The 19,486-nt window shown below is 37.2% G+C and overlaps 1 protein-coding gene across 1 annotated transcript in view; it reads right to left on the reverse strand.

The window, feature by feature from the left end:
- Positions 1-4,012: 4,012 nt before the first annotated feature.
- LOC116580122 overlaps positions 4,013-19,486 on the reverse strand; it is an 84,238-nt gene continuing 68,764 nt past the window's right edge. Inside the window, exons 10-12 of the mRNA XM_032326160.1 lie at positions 18,189-18,315; positions 16,524-16,622; positions 4,013-8,140 (exon numbers count right to left, since the gene is read on the reverse strand). Coding sequence (XP_032182051.1) covers positions 6,774-8,140; positions 16,524-16,622; positions 18,189-18,315 — 1,593 coding nt within the window. The 3' untranslated portion in view covers positions 4,013-6,773. The remainder of the gene's footprint in view (positions 8,141-16,523; positions 16,623-18,188; positions 18,316-19,486) is intronic.

Raw genomic sequence — 19,486 nt, forward strand, 5'->3', positions numbered from 1 at the left:
GGACTAAATAAAAATAAGAAAATATAAATGTTCTTACAGTTTTTTTTCTGTTCTCTGATTCAGCAATTTAACTGCTTTGAAATTTAAATTTTGTAGTCCATATTACTGTGTACGTATGTATATATTATATAATATATATATACATATATGTATATCTATATACATATTCAAAGTAATCACTGTATCCATTGTGTGGCTTGAACTCAAAACCCAGAGATCGAGTTACATGCTCTACTGATTGAGCTATCCAGGTGCCGCATTATTGTACATTAAGACACAAAGATGTCAGGGGCGCCTGGGTGGCTCAGTCAGCTAGGCATCTGACTCTTGGTTTCAGCTCATGATCTTGGGGTCATGAGACTGAGCCCCACATTGGGTTTCACAATCAGCATGGAATCTCCTTGAGATCCTCTCTCTCCCTTTGCCCCTCATCCCCACACTCTCTCAAATAAATAAAAAGACACGATGTCATACTTTTTGAAAGGAGAACGGGGGTGCCTGGGTGGCTCAGTGAGTTAAGCCTCTGCCTTCGGCTCAGGTCATGATCCCAGCATCTTGGGATCAAGCCCCATATTGGGCTCCCTGCTCAGCAGGAAGCCTGCTTCTCCCTCTCCCATTACCTCTGCTTGTATTCTCTCTCTCTGTCAAATAAATGAACAAAATCTTAAAAAAAAAAAAAAGAACGGAAATATAATAGAACCAATTGAGCATATATTACCCTATACAAGAAAAATTAATTAATAAGGACAAGTTTCCTTCTATCCTTTGGTGTATAGCAGGTTATTTTTACTCATCTTTTCCAATAATACTTCTGGACTAAGACATCATTTTTCATGTATATTGGTAAAAAGGAATATAGGCAAAACAAAATTCCCTTTGACTTGTAGCTCTGCTCTCATCAAGCCGACATTCCAGATTCTTGGTGTCAGCCCAATGCGATGATATCAAATACTCTCTCAACAAAAGCATTTGAGCATTGAACATACAGGATTTTACTCCCAACAAGAGCATGTTTTTAGATTTGGATGATCTCTGGGACCCTGGAATGTCCTACTTGGTAGGAATATTTTTTTTGTTAAGATTTTATTTATTTATTTGACAGAGAGAGATCACAAGTAGAGAGGCAGGCAGAGAGAGAGAGGGAAGCAGGCTCCCTGCTGAGCAGAGAGCCTGCATGCGGGACTCAATCCCAGGACCCTGAGATCATGACCTGAGCCGAAGGCAGCGGCTTAACCCACAGAGCCCCCTTGGTGCCCCTTGGTAGGTGTATTTTTGCTTGATTGGGAGCTTTGGCCACCAGCCCGTCTAGACTGTCTAGAGTTATGATGGGGGCTTTAGGACACACCATTACCAGCTGTGACCTCTGGAGGAACTGGAGACTAAAGGTATGAGTTTGAACCTTCAGAAGGAGCTGGAGACTAAAGATCAGCCTCATGGGAAGAATGTAATTGAGCTCCAGGAATAACTCTGGCAACCAAAGCCTCAGGCAAGCTTTCCTGCGGGAATTATCCCGTCATAACCAAGAAGAGGTATCGACATCCCTGACCGCATGGATAGAGGATGACTGGAAGCTCCACATTTTGATCCCTCCCACAGTTTGCCCTATGCATCTCTTCTTTAGCTGATTCTAATTTGTATCTTTTTGCTGTAAAAATAATCACTGGTGCACTGTTTTCCTGAGTTGGGAGTTGTTCTACTATTCTACTGAATTATGGAAACTTAAGAGTGGTCAGAGGAACCGCTGAATTTGACAAAAGATTTGTATTATTCATCACATCAGCAAATTAAATAGGGGAAAAACATCATGTTCACACCAATGGACGACAAAATGACTTCTGACAAAAATCTAGCAGGCATTAAGTAAAACAGGGACGGAATGAAAACAGTTATGTATAACAAAGACTATTTAAATCAAGAGGCATTACACTAAATGTTTAAATAGATACATGATTTCCATCAAAATGGAAAAAATGAGAGAAATGTATCCTCACCAATACTCAACCTTATTCTGATAATACCAGCTACTGCTATGAGAAATGTATATAAAATATAAATATTGAGGGAACCTTTTTCTACTTGGAAATGCCATGACCACATGGCAGAAAATTTAACACTAGAAATAAAAAGAGTAAGATTATCTGTAAGGTTAAAAAAAAAAGACAACTATATCTAAATTTAAAATGTTAGCAAAACAATAAATGCCCTTAGTTATAACTTATCACCTTGAGAAAAAATAACTCCAATATTTATAAATGTGTAGTACCTGGAATATTTTACAAATCATGACCAACCAATGAGATACCCCCCCACACAAAATAGAGAAAATACATGAATAAAAAAAGCACTGTTAAGAGAAACATGACTGGCCAATAAACACATATGAAAAAGATGTTCTAGTCACTTATAATCAGGGAAATATTGAAACTAATAACAGAAGCAGGAAAATCTGGATGCTCATTTCAGGGATTAGAGGGATCCAAAATTGGTGCAATGATGGAGCAGCCATCTAGCAACATGTAAAGCAGAGAGTATGTAGAGACTTCTAGATATGCACCTTAGAGTCTTCAAATAAATCAGAAAATACACAAAATAATTTCAATATAGCATTTTTATTACAGTGAAAAATCATTTATGTCCTAATTACTATTTAACAGAATATTTAAGCATGTTTTATATGTACATATCAAGGACCAAACTAGAATCTTTCACATTCTATAGAAAAGCACTAGCCCTCAAGATCCAAGCAGGAAGCTTTCAGAATATGACGTGAGCTTCGAAGAAAAATGCCCTTTCCTCACCCCAATGCCAACACACTCACCATAATGTCTGAAATGATGTTCTTGAAGACATTCATTGTGGTAATGGAAGTATCTGTTCACATTCTAAAGATGGTAAGAGATACTGGGTATGAGAATTCCACAATGAAGTTAGTTTGAGATACACTGTGTTAAATAAAAATCTCTTTACTGGGGCGCCTGGGTGGCTCAGTGGGTTAAAGCCTCCGCCTTTGGCTCAGGTCATGGTCTCAGGGTCCTGGTCCCTGTGCTCAGCGGGGAGCCTGCTTCCCCTGCCTCTCTGCCTACTTGTGATCTCTTTTAAATAAATAAAAATCTTTATTAAAAAAAACTCTTTACTGTATCTTTTGACAAGCTGATGATGTGTACTTGGATTTTCCACAAGCAAATGCTTTGTTGCATTTACACATTTTCCCAAGAAATCTTTCTTTCCCGCAAATATCATCAAGGACTAGAATACCCCAAAACAAATTTGTGGAGAACATTGGGTTAAGGCCTTACACTCTGTTAAACACAGCTCTTCTGGAGATATCTGAGACTTGGGAAAGGCAAATACATGGCTCTATTAGTGAAGACTGATTTTGTAATTCTAAATAAGGTATATTTAGAATATATCTAAATATATATATATATATTAGAATATATATAGAATATATTCTAAATATATCTTATTTAGAATTAAGATGAATGAAGCTGGTCTAGATTTTGCTTTTTAGGAGCTATCTTCACTTAGGTTTGTATCAGGATTATTTTAGCTGTGCAGAATTAACTGGTAGAATTTTGTGAAGGATTATCTATTTCTTAAAGCTTTTACCTGCACAACTATCAAACTTTTTCTTAAGCAGGGAGTTCATATACAGGCACACATTTGCTTTTTGGGTCTATTTGAGTCTATTGTCATAAAGTATTCCTACAGAAAAAAGTAACCCCCTATATTTTAGGTATTGGAATACATATAGCATATATATTAGATATAGATATCGATACAGATACAGTATTACATTGCAATTAAAACTTTAGATAATCTGTAGCTACATCATCTTTATCATGGTCAATGTTCTAAATGCATTATCTTTCATTTTCTTCTTCTTGATTAGATTTCCCAAAATCTAATCATTATTAGTACTGGATTAAATCTACTACTGTCTAGTCCTTAATTTCTGTTTTTAGTTGTGCTTTGCTTCTCTTTTGTAGGTTTTATTCTGTTCTGTGTCTGGTTTTTTGACATTAAGTATTCACTCTCCCTTAATACATGTATTTATGTGACAGGCCCTGTTGACTGCTATGGATAAGGTGAAGATGAAGACTAGGTCCACAAATGAAACTTCCTTACAATGCATTAAAGGGGACAAATTTCTCACAGAACAGAACTTTGATGACATCTGACAAGTTTAGATGCACACATCTCATTAACAATCATTTCTAAGCAGGCTGTAAATTTCAGTTTTGATCTTAAACATTTTATTACTGAAACTTTCAAACATGTAGAGTAGAAATACTAGAACAATGAACTCCCCCCCAAAACAAAAAACCCAATACAAACCACTCTGCTTCAATAATTATCAACATTTTGCCAATCTACTTCCCAGCTTTCTTTGCCAATTCTTTTTTTCTTTTCCTGGAGAATTAAAATGCAAATCTGGTGTCTTACCATTTCTTAAACATATATGTATCTCTAACACATAGAACCTCTTCTCTTTTAACCACACTGATATTATCATCCCTAACAAAATTAGTATTTCTAAATATCAACTAATACTCAAAGCACATCCACTTTTCCCCACTGTCTCCAAAATGTCTTTTTACATGTTGTTCAAATTAGGGCCAAGCAATGCCCACATGCTGAATTTAGTTGACAGATCTCTGTAGTCTCTCAATCTGTAACTGTTGCTCTTCCCCTTTTCTTTTTCATGCCACTTAGTTGAAGAAATCAGGGTCACTTGTTTTGTAGAATTTTACACATTCTGGATCTGCTTGGCTACTTCCTTTTGGTGCCATTAACTCTGTTCCTCTATCCCCCAAATTCTCATTTTTAAAGAGTTTGATTCAAAGGCTTGCTTCCTTCAGTTCACTGTTTTGGCAGTAAGGCTTCGTAGGCAGAGTGGTATTTCCTACTGCATTTTATCAGGATGTGGGTATTATCTGATAGTCCCACTTTTATAGCGGTTAAAATTGATCAAAGGATTCAGAGGTGGTCAGCTTGATAAATCCACTGTAAAGTTCTAACTATAAAATATTTCACCCAATAGTTTTAATATCCACCAAAGATAATTTTCTGGACCCATCTAGGGAACTAGAAAATAGTAATTTTTCTGATCCTATCATTCATTCTGTATTTACTGATTTCTTAGAAATGAAACAAAACAAAAACGTCTTAATTTGAGGAGCTTTTGGTGGCCCTGAAAGTTGGTTCACATGGAAAAAGCAAAATAAATGCTTATTTTACCCCTTATCAACTTTCAGAATGAGTTGGTGCCCAAACATCTTTGATTGCTGACCAAACAGTGCAGCTGTAACCAAGTAAACTATCAAACTTCAAGTGGGGTCATGGCAAACAACTCAACTCCCACTGGTTGATGATGGGGCAATTTGAGCAATAAACCGTATACTGCCTGTAATGGAATGATCTTTCTTTTATATGATTTTTACATACAAACATACACACACAGGTGCACATATACACACAATATTAAATTTCCAACTGGTTAGTTTCTGCCATCTTTTTGATGTTTCTAATTTATCTTTAACAGTGGTCAGACAACAGGAATTCCAAAACATTTACTTTTTGGAATTTATTACGGGAAAATAATTTCATGTTTTTCTGATTCTTTAATTTTTGTATGCTTAACCTCACATTCATGAAATTTGTAAGGTTTCTTTTTAGCATGAAATGACAGATGCGGCTCAAATGATGAAATCCTTGCATTCAATATAACCTCCTAGATTTTATCTGGAATAAATTATCTTAAGTTTAGTAAGTGCTGAGCAATGACGTGAGGCATTTCTACATTTTCTACTTCTACAGTAAATTCCTTTCATATGAATTCACTAATACTAATGATAACAATTGTAGGTAATATTTACAGAAAACATGCTATGTAGCTATTTTTCCAAGCATTAACTACTTAATCCTTAAGACAATCCTATTACAGTGTGGCAGGCTGACTCTGAAATGGTCCCTACAGCCTGGTATTCATATTCTTGTGTAATCCTCTACCTCTGAATGTGGGGTGACACAGTAACTTACTTCTAACCCGTAGAAGACAGCAAAGGTGACTAAAAGGTATTATTTTGGTGATTAGGTCACAGAAGATTACTGCTTCTATGACGCTAGTAGACTACTGCACTCTTAGCTTGCACACTTAATAAGCAGTCATGTTGAAGAAGTCCATGTGGCAAGGAACTAAGGTCAGCCTCAACCAGCTAGAAACCAACAGCCATGTGAGATTGGAAATGGATCCCTTCCCCTGTTGAGCCTTCAGATGAGACCCCACCCTGGCTAAAACCTTTAGTTTAGCTTTTTGAGAGACCATGAAGCAGAGGACCCACCAAAGTTATGCCCAGACACCTGACCCATAGAGATTGTGAGATAATGTGTATTATTTTAAGCTACTAAGTTTGTGGCAATTTATTACAGAGCAATAAATAACTAATATACATAGGTACTATTATCACCATTTTATAAGTGAGCAAAATGAGGCACAGAAGTTTAAGTACCTTGTCCAATAACACACTGGTAATAAAGGAGTGAAATGGGGATAATGATAGATAAGGCTGAAGATTTTCCTACATTCATTGTATTGTTCCCTCATACCAATTTGTTGAAGATAAACAATGTTTGGTCATAGAAGGCTTTTAAAGCAACGTATTTTTTTCAGTAATATAAAATTTCTTATGCTTAGCTGAGTCATGAAGCAAAATCCTCAAAAATGATTTAGAGATCCTGTAACATAATGTACAATTGAAAGCTTTCTTGTATTAAACTCCATTATGAATTTTCTGATGTTGAGTAAGATGTGAATGTTGTCTAAAGGCCTTTTTACATTCTTTACATTTGTAGGGTTTCTCCCCAGTATGAATTCTCTGGTGTTGAGTAAGGAATGAATAAAGTCTAAAAGCCTTACCACATTCCTTACATTCATAAGGTTTCTCACCAGTATGAATACTCTGATGCTGAGTAAGTTGTGAGAGCAGTCTAAAAGGTTTCCTACATTCCTTACATTCATAAGGTTTCTCACCAGTATGAATACTCTGATGCTGGGTAAGTTGTGAGAGCAATCTAAAGGCCTTCCCACATTCTTCACATTCATAAGGTCTTTCACCAATATGAATGCTCTGATGTGAAATAAGTTGTGAGTAACTACTAAAGGTCTTCCAGCATTCCATACATTCATAGGGTTTCTCACGAGTATGGATTCTCTGATGGCGAACAAGTTGTTGCCTTAATCTAAAAGTCTTCCCACATTCCTTACATTCATAGGGTTTCTCACCAGTATGAATACTCTGATGGACCGTAAGTTGTTGGCATATTCTAAAAGCCTTTCCACATTCCTTACATTCATAAGGTTTCTCACCAAAATGAATTTTCTGATGTACTCTAAGGTCTGGACCACATACAAAGGCCTTCCCACATTCCTTACACTCATAGAGTTTCTCAGCAGTATGAAGTCTCTGATGTCGAGTAAGGTGTGTACACTGCCTGAAGGTCTTCCCACATGCCTTACATTCATAGGGTTTCTCACCAGTGTGAATTCTCTGATGTCGAGCAAGTTGCTGATGGACTCTGAAGGCCTTTCCACATTCCTTACATTCATAGGGCTTTTCACCAGTATGAAGTCTCTGATGTTGAGTAAGTTCTTGGAGCACTGTAAAGGCCTTCCCACATTCCTTACATTCATAGGGCTTCTCACCAGTATGAAGTTTGTGATGTCGAATAAGGTGTGCTCGCTGTCTAAATGCCTGCCCACATTCCTTACATTTATAAGGTTTCTCACCAGTATGAATTCTCAGGTGTTGACTAAGTGTTGAGCGACGAATAAAGGTCTTCCTACATTCCTTACATTCATATAACTTTTCTCCATTATGAACTCTCTGATATTCAGCAAGAAAATTGTGCTTTTTGTAAGTGGTCATTTTTTCAGAAGTAATTTTCACTTGCCCAAAATATCGCCCCTGTGATTCCTTTTGCTCCTCACTCTTGCCTTTGCATTCCCAATCATTTCTAAAAATGGAGTCCTGAAGACTATAACTTTTAATTCTTTCCATTATCTCCCACTGGAATGAATATATTTCATAAATGTCCTTTTCTGGAGATAAAGTATTGGTCCTGTATCTGGACTCCAAATCTGAAAGAAAACAGAAGGCAAACACACACTATATTCCTGTGACAGAAGAAAGAAAACTTCTATAGAGAAATAAAAGGCACCTAAAATAATGTCTATTACAAGTAAATGGATTAGATATCTCTAAAATGGGCATTTCTACTGAACCTAAAAACCCCTTATCTTCTGCAAAATTACACACCAAAAATCTAAGAGTTTATGAAGAAAGCAGGGCTGGAGAAGACCACTCAAACCTTATGCAACTTTATTGGCAGAACCTTAACAAATATAACAATTGATATTTCAAGAGTTGAGTCAAAAGGCAGTTCAGCACAGCTGAAGGCCACTTCACGGATACTAAAATTCACACACAAAAAAGTGGAAATGCTAAATTCCAGATGCTGAAAAAAAAAAAAAAAAAGCCCTGAGCCAGCAAGGCTACCATTCCTAAGATAGGAACAGGGCAAAATATAACCTGTCTCCAGCTAGAAGCCATGCAAGGTTGATGGTATCTACCTCTGGGAGACAGTCTTAGATGCAGACACTTATTACTCATTTTTTTCATATAGAGGTGAAAGGGCAACCAACAATAAAGCATCAAGTTGGACACTCAGCCTTTCCTGATGAATGTTTTAAGTTTACTTCTATTCTGGCTTCATTCCAATAGGAAAATGAAATAACTCACACATTAATATTGCTATCATTCCCTATTCCCGATCACTATTGAGCTTATTTTTATTTTTGTGTTGCAGGTTATTAATTAAGGAACAAACTACTCTTACACATTTAAAAATAAAAAAAAAAAGCAAAGGAGGGGCACCTGGGTGGCTCAGTGGGTTAAAGCCTCTGCCTTCAGCTCGGGTCATGATCCCAAGGTCTTGGGATTGAGCCCTACATCGGGCTCTCTGCTCAGCAGGGAGCCTACTTCCTCCCCTCTCTCTCTCTCTCTGCCTACTTGTGATCTCCGTCTGTCAAATAAATAAATAAAATCTTAAAAAAAAAAAAAGGCAAAGGAAACACACAGAATGGAGTACAGGACTGGAGATAAGGTTGGTGACTACAGAAACAAATCAGTGATGAGAATCATCTGAAAGTTTCTTAAAATTATACAGAGGTATTTTTAACCAACTGAAACATAATCTATAGGATTAAGTCCTGGGTGTGTTTTTGTTTTGTACTTAAATTATTCTGATGCTCATCAATATTTGAGTCTCTCCACTTAAATGTTTTTAATGACTTCTCTTTATAATTAGAATCAAATATAAATACCTGAATATAGATAATAAGCTGGTATATGCTTATCAGTGCCTCTCTCTGTTCATGCCACAAAGGCCTCTTTTCAGCTCACAAAAAACACTACCACTGTTCCCATTAAATAGGACCCTTTACAGGTTGTTCCTTCTTTGAGAAATCCTCCGCCTGCATGGCTGGCTTCCCTTCACCATCAGGTCTCAATCAAAAATCACTTCTTCCAAAAGCCATTCCGGCTGATCCTGTTTAAAACTATGCACTTTATATTCTATCCCAGCAACTGGTTGCTCTTTTTTGTCCCAATTTTGGAATATTTATTAATTTTCTCACTTGTTATTCTGTTAGTTTCTTACCCCTAAGCTTCCCTAGTGGCAGAAACAAACTCTAAAGCCCATTTACCGTTAAATAACAAACCCCAAATACGCAATGGATGTTACTCATTTAATTCCCATAATTATGTCATCACTAATGAATATGTACATGTTTCTAATCTTTTTAAAATGTATTACAATAGGAGTGCCTGACTGGCTCAGTCAGTGGAGCATTCAACTCTTGATCTTGGGATTCTGAATGTGAGCTCCACATTGGGAGTAGAGTTTAGGTTAAAAAAAAAAAAAAAGTACTATAATGATTTGCTTTTCTCCTCTAGAGTTTATACTATTACTTAACAGTGATACATTTATTCAAATTTTTGTTCCTTCATACCTCTTCTAGGTGTTCCCTCCCATTCCATATCGCTAAAGCAATGTTTGTACGTCCCAGAAAACTACCTCAAATATCTTTCAATTATTCTAACATTGAAAGATTTATGAAATCCTTAGCAAAAAGACATGGGCAGATATTGAGTATAGCAGAATGACAGTCAAATATGGAATGGTACCTGGGATCACCTGAGTGCAAAAGAGGAAAAATAAAGGCTATGTTAGATATAGGGTCAAAGATAATGATTCAGATGAGGGACATGAATAAGAAAATCTAAATGTTGAATGAAGTAAGCAAAGATAGGGGAACAAGTGGGACAGGAGTGATAAGAAAGGTTCTTTCTATGACTACGGTACAAATGTATAAAACTGCTAAAATGACTCAAAAAATCTCATCACTGGGACGCCTGGGTGGCTCAGTTGGTTAAGCAGCTGCCTTCGGCTCAGGTCATGATCCCAGCGTCCTGGGATCGAGTCCCACATCGGGCTCCTTGCTTGGCAGGGAGCCTGCTTCTCCCTCTGCCTCTGCCTGCCACTCTGTCTGCCTGTGCTCACTCTCGCTCCTCTCTCCCAGACAAATAAATAAAATCTTTAAAAAGAAAAAAAATCTCATCACTATAAAACATGAGACTTTGAAACTATTCTAAACTCGATTATGGTGGTGGTTACATAACTATGCATTTGTCAAAATTCTTAGATACTAAAAAGAATGAATTTAATGTACATAAATTATATTTTAGAATAAGCCAGACTTATAAGATATTTTGAAAATATAAACACAGAAAAAGATGTCAATTTCCACTAACTTATAAAAATAATGCACTCTTGGGGCGCCTGGGTGGCTCAGTGGGTTAAAGCTTCTGCCTTCAGCTCAGGTCATGATCCCAGGGTCCTGGAATCAAGCCCCGCATCAGGCTCTCTGCTCAGCAGGGAGCCTGCTTCCTCCTCTCTCTCTCTCTGCCTGCCTCTCTGCCTACTTGGGATCTCTATCAAATAAATAAATAAAATCTTAAAAAAAAATAATGCACCCTTAGGGAGTATGTGGGAAATCTCTACCATCTGCTTAATTTTGCTGTCAACCTAAAACTGCTCTAAAAATTAAGTCTATTAAGAGAGGGGTCCTGGGTGGCTCATTTGGGTAAGCATCTGACTCTAGGTTTCAGCTCAGGTCATGATCTCAGGGTTGTGAGATCAAGCCCTGCATCAGACTCCACACTGGGTGTAGAGCTTGATTAAGATTCTTCTCTCTCGGGGCGCCTCAGTGGCTCAGTGGGTTAAAGCCTCTGCCTTTGGCTTGGGTCATGATCCCAGGGTCCTGGAATCGAGCCCCACATCGGGCTCTCTGCTCAGCAGGGAGCCTGCTTCACCCACATCTCTACCTGCCTCTGCCTACTTGTGATTTCTCTCTCTGTCAAATAAATAAATAAAATCTTTAAAAAAAAAAAAAAAATCTTCTCTCCCTCTCCCTCTCAAAAAAAAAGCAATATATATATCCAAATAGAAATCTCATAACTGAAAAACAGTTAAAATTAAGAATTTTTAAAAAAGATTTTATTTATTTATTTGACGGAGATCACAAGTAGGCAGAGAGGCAGGCAGAGAGAGAAAGGGGAAAGCAGGCTCCCTGCTGAGCAGAGAGCCAGGACCCTGGGATCATGACCTGAGCTGAAGGCAGAGGCTTTAACCCACTGAGCCACCCAGGCACCCCTAAAATTAAGAATTTAACAGATATTTTTAACAGCAGATTAGACTTAGCAGAAAAGATCAGTGAACTAGGAAATGGGTTTATAGCAGCCGGACTGGAACAAAAAAGAGTAAGAAAAAAAGAAAAAACAAAAAAACAGAGAACATAAAGGACACATGCAACAATTTAAAAAGGTCTAACATATGTGTGTCCTGAGTCCCAGAAAGAGAGAGGAGCAAAAATGGGAAAGAAACAATACTTGAATATATAACAACCAAGAATTTTTCAAAACTGACAAGATACGAAGCCTAATTTAATTCCTTAAAACAGCAAACAGAATACATACACCACAATATAAAACTAGATACACCACAGTAAATCTCTGAAAACCAAATAAAAAAGAAAATTCTAAAGGAGTCATAAAGGAAAAAAAACCCTCCAAAACAATACCTCCAAAGGAATTACAGTGTGACCAAAAACCTGCTGCTAAATGGAAATACAGAAGCCAAAAGACAAGATATTTGCTAAGAGGAAAATAACTGTCAATCCAGAATTCTATCCAACAAAAACAAAGACAAAATTCTGTACCCTTTAAAAATATTTTCAAACAAAACCTAAGAGAATTCATTGCCAAGAGACACAATAAAATAAATATTTAAGGAAGTTCTTCATGTACAGAGAAAATGATTCCAGAGAGAAGCATGGCAGTGCAGAAAAAAAATGAGGAGCACCGTAAAAGGTAAACATGTAGGTAAATCTAAATAAGTATTGGGGTGGCTGGGTGGCTCAGTCGGTTAAGCACCTGCCTTCAGCTCAGGTCATGATCTGGGTCCTGGGATCAAGCCCTGTGTTGGGCTCCCTGCTCAGTGGGGAGCCTGCTTCTCCCTCTCCCTCTTCTGTTCCCCCTGCTTGTGCTCTCTCTGTCAAATAAATAAGAAAGATCTTTAAAAATACATAAATAAGGGACGCCTGGGTGGCTCAGTTGGTTAAGCAGCTGCCTTCGGCTCAGGTCATGATCCCAGCGTCCTGGGATCGAGTCCCGCATCGGGCTCCTTGCTCCGCAGGGAGCCTGCTTCTCCCTCTGACTCTGCCTTCCACTCTGTCTGCCTGTGCTCGCTCTCGCTCGCTCTCTCTCTGACAAATAAATAAATAAAATCTTTAAAAAAAAATACATAAATAAAATATTATTAATATCTTCACAGTATTGGGAAAGATACTAAAGGAATTAATTTAAGGTGCAATGTAGTAAGAATTCATGTTTTAATTTCTAGGACAACTCTGAGAAGAAAACTGAAAGTATATATAACTAACATATTCAAGAGGCAAAAGCTAAAATCAAAATATTTTTAAAAATAAAATCAAGTAAAATCAAAATATTTGATTAATTCAGCAAAGGCAGGAGAGGAAAAAAAGGAAGAAAGAATATGTTGAACCACCAGAAAAAATTAGGATGGTACTAGATTTGCACCTCAATAAGTAAGAAAATTACTTAAATGTAGATGGATAAAATAACATCAATAAAAGACAAAGATGCTTCTTACCCATATTGGGGGAAGGAAGCTGTGTGAGGAGTCCAGTCTAGGTAAAGAGGACATCCCCCACATGAGGGCAGCCTCAGGCTGATTGTTGAAATACAAGCAAGGTGAGGAGAAGTATCTGGACAGAGGAGCAGACCAACATGTACTGTGCAGACCTACCATGAATCTAATTCTACCTCCCACCACCGCCAATCCAATCAAAACCACTATTATCTCCAACCAGGACAAAAGAAATAACCTCCTGACTGATATTCCTTCTTCTCATCTTGCCCCTATTGTTGCTTTTTTATTTTGAAAAAACTGTAGATTCCTATGAGGTTGCAGAGAAATATACAGAAAAGTCTGATGCAACCTTCATCCAGCCTCTCTCGATGTTAACATTTTACCATAACCATAGTATAATACTCAAACCAAGCAATTCTCCTAGTTTTCCTCTAAAAGATAGAGCTTTCATTTTTTGGGAAGTTTATTTTTTTATTATTTTTAGTAATCTCTATACCCTACAACCCCAAGATCAAGAGTTGCATGCTCCTCTAACTGAACCAGTCAGGCCTCCCTAGCTTTCATGTTTTTTATATAAAATTTATATTGAGTTAAAAATTTTTTTTCATATTTAGCTTTTATATTTGGCTTTTTATATTTTTTAGTTTTTATATTTAGGTCTAAAATATATTTTTAAAAAAACTTTTTTAATTTTATTTTTTTGAAGATTTCATTTATTTATTTGACAGACAGAGACCACAAGTAGGCAGAGAGGCAGGCAGAGAAAGAGAGGAGGAAGCAGGCTTCCCGCTAAGCAGAGAGCCTGATGTAGGGCTTAATCCCAGGACCCTGGGATCACAACCTGAGCCGAAGGCAGAGGCTTTAACCCACTAAGCCACCCAGGTGCCCCAGGTCTAAAATATATCTTAAATTAATTTGGGGATGAGGCAGGAGTCAAGATTTTTTTCCCCAGTTATGCCAGCACTATTTGTTGAAGAAACTTTCCTTTCCCCATTGGAATGTTTTGGTACCTTTGTAAAAAAATAAATGATCATTTAAGTGTGAGTTCTACCTCAAAGGTCTTTGTTCTGTTCTTGATCCTTATCCAATATTCAATGTCTTGACTACTGTAGTTTTATTTATTTAATATTTATTAATATGAGAGAAAGATAATGTGAGCAGGGGGCAGAGGAAGAGAATCTTAAGCAGACTCCCCACCTAGTCTGGAGCCTGATGCAGGGCTCACTCTCACGATCCTTAAATCATGACCTGAGCTAAAACCAAGAGTTGGACACTCAGCATACTGAGCCATCCAGGCGCCCTTTGATTACTATAGTTTTATTTTTATTATTATTTTTTTAAAGATTTTATTTACTTGACAGTGTGGGAGCACAAGCAGGGGGAGATGCAGGCAGAGGGAGAAGGAGAAGCAGGCTCCCCGGAGAGCAGGGAGCCCGATTCGGGGCTCAATTCAAGGACCTGGGATTATGACCAGAGCCGAAGGCAGTCACTTAACCAACTGAGCCACCCGGCGCCCTGATTACTGTAGATTTTGTAATGAATCTTGAAGTATCTTCAAGTCATGTAGTCTAAGTCCTATAATATAGTCTTCCTTTTCCAAGATTACTTTAGAAATGCTAAGTCCATCATTTTTCCATATAAATTTTTGGAATCAGCTTCTTAAAACTATAAAATTGACATTTTAACAATACGAAGTCTTCCCATCCCCAAAACAGTCTCCATTTATTTAGGTCTTTAATTTCTCTTAGCAATGTTCCATGAATTTTAGTGCAGAGGTCCTACATGTTTTGTTAAATTTATTCCTTAATATTTTTTTTGATAATGTAAACTGACTTAATTTGCTTTCAAATTTCTTAATTGACTTAATTTATTTTACTTTAAATTCCTTATTTTTTTCACATCTAGTATATAAAAACACAATTGATTTTTATATATTAACTTTGTATCCTATGATCTTACTATGCTCTTCCTTTATTACTTTGAGTAGTTGCTGTTTTGATTCCTTAGGATTTTCTATGTACACAATCATGCCATCTCCAAAGAGTTTAACTTTTTTCTTTTTGATTTTATATCTCTTATTTTTCTTGCCATATTGCAATGCTAGGACCTTCAATTCAATGTTAAATAGATATGGGAAAAGTGGGCACTCTTGCATTATTCCCAATCTTAAGGGGGAAATTGTTCAATCGAGTATGATGATGTTTATAACGTAGTATTTTTTTTAGCAGTATTTTTTGAGGAAGTTCCCTTGAACTTCCAGTTTCCTGAAAATTTTTATTATGAATGGATGTTGAATTTTGTCATAAGCTATTTCTACACATATGGACACAATCACATAGTTTCTCTCATTCTTGTTAATACTGTGAAAGATATGGATTAATTTTCTTTCACACTAATTAATTTTTGAATGTTAAACCAAGCTTGCATTCCCAGGATAAACCCTACTTATCATCATTTTACATACGTTAGATTTAATTTACTAATATTTTCTTAAGGATTTTATATCTATGTTCATGAAGGATGAGTGTATCATTTTTTTTTTCCCTTTGGTAATTCACCAGGACATAGTATGCAAGTTACAATATTCTTGGAAAATGAGTTGGGAAGCTGTTCTTTCCTTTTATGAAGGGATTTGTGTACCACTATTATTTCTTCTGTAAACATTTAATAGAATTTGCTGGTGAAGCCATTTGAACCTGGTGTTTTCTTAATGGAAAGATTTCTGATAACTGGGGCACCTGGGTGGCTCAGTGGGTCAAAGCCTCTGCCTTCGGCTCTCATTATTCTTTTAATGGCTATAAGGTGTGATAACCCAGTTACTCTTTCATTCCTAGTATTAGCAATTGTTGTCTTTTTTTATCCTTGATGAATCAAGCTAGGTGTTCATCAACTTTGATCTTTTTCAGAAATCAACTTTTGGCTTTATTAATTTTCTCTAATTTTCTTATCTTGTTGATTTCAGTTCTTATGTTTATTATCAACTTTTTTTCTCCTACAGAGAACAGCTCCTCTCTCTGAAGTAGGAGAAAAATATGAATACTGAGAAAACCAGAGAGCTATAATCAAGGTGAACATGAAGTTCCTTTGGTGGCCAGATTTAAAAGATTTTAATTTGCTGCCTGGGTCTCATCCCTTTCCTCCAAAGGCCATGGGCTTTGAGGAGAGATTTCCAACATGTCAAGGCTAACCAGCTTGGCTGATTTTCCCCATCTTGCTCAGCCCTCACTCACCAGAGCAATGTCTTCTGGTCCCTTCCCTTACAACCATCCAGGGTTCCTTCCCTTCATCCAGTAAAGTAATCACATCTGGTTTAGAAATGGAAGGTTCTGCTTAAAAGATAATGTGACATGAAATTTTAAGTGCAAAAGCCAGTCCAAATTTGGTTAAGTTCATAATTAACTACAGATCAAAATGGTACTTTATAAAGCCTAAGAGCAAATAAATGCAAGGGAGTTGAAGAGCACTCATATTAGGGTAACTTCAGGAGCACAAGGAACAGATGGTTAAGAACAGGCCTTAATATAATTTAAACTCATACAAGCTCCATTGAGAGGCAGTCTTGTGTAGTGGTTGGGAACACAGTCCGGATCCAGACTGCCCGAGTTTAAATCCTACCTTTGTTGCTGTGTTACCTCAGCCAATTATTAACCTCTTATCCCTAAGTTTTCTCATCTGAAATGAGGATAACCATAGTATATTTCTTCCAGAGTTGTGAGAATTAATTAGTAACACACAATGCTCAGAATTGTACAAATATATGTACAAAAAATAGAACAAATATATGAAGCTATATGTATTTACATATAATATATATATATACATACATATACACACCTATATGTGTGTTAGCTATTTTTATTGTTATCCATTTGCTGACAAGATAGTGTCTTAACTGAGACATCTTCTGATCCTTTCTAGGATTATTTACTCAATGTTAAATGCAAAGTTCTTAGATTTTTTTTTTTTTTTTTTAAAGATTTTTATTTATTTATTTGACAGACAGAGAGAGAGATCACAAGTAGGCAGAGAGGCAGGCAGAGAGAGAGAGGAGGAAGCAGGTTCCCCGCTGAGCAGAGAGCCCGACGCGGGACTCGATCCCAGGACCCTGAGATCCGACCTGAGCCGAAGGCAGTGGCTTAACCCACTGAGCCACCCAGGCGCCCCAAGTTCTTAGATTTTAAATTACAACCACAAAGCAGGAAAAATTAAATATGGTTGTTATAGGAAACAGAATGTGTTTGCTTGAGTTTTAAATGAACTTTGTGGATCCATTTCATACTTTGTAAGTTCTATAGGCTCCCCTGATTTTTAGAGACACTCAAAGCCCCTGTGTTTAGGTACTTTCCTTGCAGGTGGATTAGAATGGAGTGTTAAGTATTTGCATCAATTCTGGGCTCAAATATAAGGTAAAATCTGGTTTCTTGGACAATGCCTCTGGTGGCAGAATTCAAGCCAGAATTGAAGCCCAGTCCTTGGATAGCAGTGAAACAAGTAAATTACAGAGCCTGAAGAAAATGTGAAGGACAGGGGCGCCTGGGTGGCTACGGGGTTAAACCTCTGCCTTTGGCTCAGATCATGGTCTCAGGGTCCTGGGATTGAGCCCCACATCGGGCTCTCTGCTTGGCGGGGAGCCTGCATCCCCCCTCTCTCTGACTACTTGTGATCTCTCTCTGTCAAATGAATAAAATCTTAAAAAAAAATTGCTTTAAAAAAAAATGTGAAGGACAGAGCTAGATAAAAGTGATGACGCATTAAATGGAGGAGCCTTTTTCCAACCTAATGAAGCTAAAACCATTCCTTTGGAACAGAGAGAAAAAATTTATCTAGTTTTTCAAAACACAGTCCTGAAGTTGACAGCAGAGAAAGCCAACATAGTTTGGGATAAATAGCCTTACCTAGTGAGATGAAATTGCTGTAATTCTCCCACATCACATCCCTATATAAGTCCCTCTGAGCTGAGTCCAGGAATTCCCATTCTTCCTGTGAGAAGTCTATGGCCACGTCCCTGAATGTCACTGAACCCTGAAAAAATAAGACTCATGTATTACCTGTGAAAATAAATGAAATATTTTTTAAATGAAAAGGATCAAGGACTGCAATGCAGAGAAGGGTTCACATAACAAGCAAATGAGGTAGGGCTTATGTATCAGGGGCAGTAAGAAAATTAGTATCATTGAAGGAGAGTTCTACATGTCTTGAATAGTCCTATGGCTACAGATGAGATTAATTTTTTACTCAGAAGTATCTGGAAATGAATAAAATAACCAAAAAGTCCCAATTAAATGAAACACTACACACAAGCCTCCTACAAGCTCTGCTTCTCTACCACAAATTCATGGGAAATGTCTTCCACCTTCTTTTCCCTTAAATGATCGTGAAAAAATATTGATAAGAACTTCTCCCAAATGTACTACAACAGCTCTTCCAAGATAACAGATTCAAGCTCATCATAAAGTCATATTTTCTTACAAACATTTCCTCTATAAGGACCATTTTTTTAGTCAATGTTATAGAAATTGCTACATGATAGTCCATGCTTTGAATATTTTAGATGCAGTCTTTTTTCTTTTCCTATTTAGATATTTTAATTCAGTTCAATTTCAAACATCTTCCTCAGCTCTCACAGTGTACATTATCTATTACTTGTGCAACTTAGTCTTTATCATCCATTATCCCTCATTGAACACTCTTCCTCATTCCTGAGTTAGAGGATACTCAACCATGATGATGTCACTTTGGACCAGTGGTTTTCAACAAGGAGTGCTTTTACTCTGCAGAAGACATCTGGCCATGTCTGGAGACAATTTTGGTTGTCACCACCTGGGGGGAGGAGGTGTGGGTGTTACAGGCATCTAATTCGTAAAGGTCAGGGACACTGTTAGATATACTGCAATGCAGAAAACAAGTCCCCACAATAAAAGATTCTCTGGCTCAAATTATTAATAGTTCCAAGGTTGAGACACCTTGCTATAAACCTGTACATCTTATAAAATTACACAGTGCACTTTGCTCTTGGTACTATTCTCTCAGGGTTTGCTGGAGATGATTCTCAATCTCTCTCTTTGCAGTGCTGTTCTGATTACCTCCTAATCAGCCAACTGGTGAGGGAGAGATCCCTTGGCCTAAACAGTATGAGGTGGCTCAATTCCTGACACTGGACAGATGAGATTGACAGCATTATTAGACATGTATA

This window comes from Mustela erminea, chromosome 19 (genome assembly GCF_009829155.1).
Source record: "Mustela erminea isolate mMusErm1 chromosome 19, mMusErm1.Pri, whole genome shotgun sequence".
In the NCBI taxonomy this organism is placed as follows: domain Eukaryota; kingdom Metazoa; phylum Chordata; class Mammalia; order Carnivora; family Mustelidae; genus Mustela; species Mustela erminea.